This window comes from Vespa crabro, chromosome 12 (genome assembly GCF_910589235.1).
Source record: "Vespa crabro chromosome 12, iyVesCrab1.2, whole genome shotgun sequence".
NCBI lineage: Eukaryota > Metazoa > Arthropoda > Insecta > Hymenoptera > Vespidae > Vespa > Vespa crabro.
The window spans coordinates 5,848,320-5,850,700 of NC_060966.1; the positions used below are offsets into that span (position 1 = coordinate 5,848,320).

At 38.3% G+C, this 2,381-nt stretch overlaps 1 protein-coding gene across 2 annotated transcripts in view; it reads right to left on the bottom strand.

The window, feature by feature from the left end:
• LOC124428344 (hemicentin-1) overlaps positions 1–2,031 on the bottom strand; it is a 153,764-nt gene extending 151,733 nt beyond the window's left edge. For both annotated transcript variants that reach the window (XM_046972285.1, XM_046972286.1), the window contains exon 1: positions 1,211–2,031. In XM_046972285.1, the coding sequence (XP_046828241.1) occupies positions 1,211–1,265 (55 nt within the window). In that variant the 5' untranslated portion in view covers positions 1,266–2,031. The remainder of the gene's footprint in view (positions 1–1,210) is intronic.
• Between the last annotated feature and the right edge of the window lie 350 nt (positions 2,032–2,381).

A 2,381-nucleotide genomic window follows, 5' to 3' on the forward strand; every position in this document is an offset into this window, starting at 1 on the left:
GAGAGAGAGAGAGACAAAAAGACGACTTGGCTATAATTTCGACGGACGTAGGAATATCATCGTGGTTCGCAATGGCCGAGCACGCGGAAACGCGTTGCGTTATCGAATTCCATAAATTCCAGCCTTATTACCGTTCGCGAAAGCGCCGCATGGTTCGTACGAATTAGAACTGGCTTCGGTTCGACCAAGTTAGATAGAAAGAGAAACGTGCATAGAGAGAGAGAGAGAGAGAGAGAGAGAAAATAGAGAGCAGAACGTTTACGTAGTAGTACGTAACATGTACGTACGTAGTAGGTACCGCGATATGCCAGCGGTATTAAATATTTTATTTCGTATTGGCTATAGACACACTAGCTAGGCACGCGTTGGCATAATTTCAGCGAATACGATCCGTTTCGATCGACGATAATACCACGGTGGAACGCGCGGAAGAAGAATTGTGCTGAATTACCCGCTACTTTCGACTCAAAGTCGTTTACCAGCGCACTCCTCTTACATGGTTTCTTTTTCTTTCTCTTCCTTTCTTTCCTTCTTTCTTTATTTATTTATTTTTTTTTTTTCTTTATTTCTCCCCTCTCGCTTTTACTCCTTCCCTTCCTTCCCATTTTTCTTTCTCTCTTTTTTTTCTCTTTTTCTCTTTCCTTTTTTTCGCGCGACCCTTTTCCACCATTTCGCTCTCATATTTCTTTCTTCGCTTAGTACCATTTCGAGAGTTTCATTAGTGACGTTGAAACATCGTACGAACGACTCGAGTAAGTCTTTTTCCGACGTTTTATGCACAGCAACTTTACAACGTGTAACGTTCACACCCACCCCAACCTCTCTTATAATCTACCAACCCTCTCCCTATGTATTTCCTAACTTGTTTTCATTTTATTTTTAATTTCCAATTTTTCGAGCTATTGTATTATTCATGAAATGTTTTTTTTTTTCATCCTATCTAGAAATGGAGTTGCTAATTCTTTGTTTTATTTTTGTTTCGTTTTCTTTATTTCTTTCTTCCTTTCTGCTTTTTTCTTTTATTTGTTGTATACGTTCAGTCAGAGAGAAGAGAAAAAAGAAAAAAGAAGTAAAATTTTCTGCTTTATCATCTCCCTCGTGTTTTACCATTTCCTTTGGTAAATAGATCATCGTAGTGCATTAGTTGGAGAAATTCGGCTAGGAAATGAACTAACGCGAGAGAAAAGGATAGGAGATGTTGTACACTGACCTAGAACTCCGAGCAGCGTGAAAAGAATCCTCCAGCTGATCCTCGGCACAGCCATGATTCTTCCTTTCTTCTTCTTCGTCTTCTTTTTTTCTCTTCTTTATTTTCTCACCAACGGTTTAATATTATCTCCTTTCTTCTTCTTCTTCTTCTTCTTTTTTCTTTTTCTTTCGTTTCTTTCTTTTTTTCTTTTATTTCTTTTTTGTTTGTTTTTTTTCTTTCTTTTTTTTTTTTTTACCAAGCGAAAGTAATCACAGTAAGCGTCTCATGTGGATAAAAAGTACATATTTTCTTCTTATTCTTCGACGTAATATTATTTTTTGCCACTTTAGATTAACACAAAATAGGAACGTTTTATCCGAAAATAGAAGAGGAGGGTCTTCTCGCGTGACAATGAGACGTCATCGAACTATCGTTTCGATATAGACGCATCGTTCTTTTGAAAGAAAGAGAAAGAGAGAAAAAGGGACAGAAAGAGAGACAACAAAAAAAAAGAAAAGAAATTCTTTTCACGTTTGACACTTCACGACACCTTCGATAATTCTATCTTTCTCTCTCTCTCTCTCTCTCTCTCTCTCTCTCTCTCTCTCCCTTTTTTTTCGATCGACGTTGCACTGAATCCCCTGAGCTTTTATTTTGTAACGCACTGTGTGTATATCGAACACTCGCGATAAAACGATCGTCTGACCATTCTATCGATCGTTCATTAACACGACGAAGAAGGTGACGAGCTTTTGTTTTTTTTTTTTTTCTATTTTTTTTTTCTTTCCTTTAAAGAGAAACAAAGATAGTGAAAGTAAAAGAGAGAGAGAGAGAGAGAGAGAGAGAGAGAGAGAGAGTGAGAGTGAAAGTGAGAGAGCAAGTAAAAGTGATTGAGAAAGAGAGAAAGAAAGAGATGGAGAGGGAGAGAGCTTTTCCCGATCAATTTCTTCGATCGATTCTCGATCACACTCTAGGATAATAATAAACCTCCGTCTCCTCCTACTCCTCTTACTCCTCCTCCTTCTCCTCCTTCTTCTTCTCCTCTTGTTATTCTTCTTTTTCGTTTCGTCAACAAAAAAAATATCTGTCGAACGCGCGCGAAAATTTACTATCGAAGGAAAGCTCGAAGGTGTCACTTCGATAGTCGGCGGTTAAGTGCGAGCGTGGAAGCTTCGACGTGGATTCTGCGTTG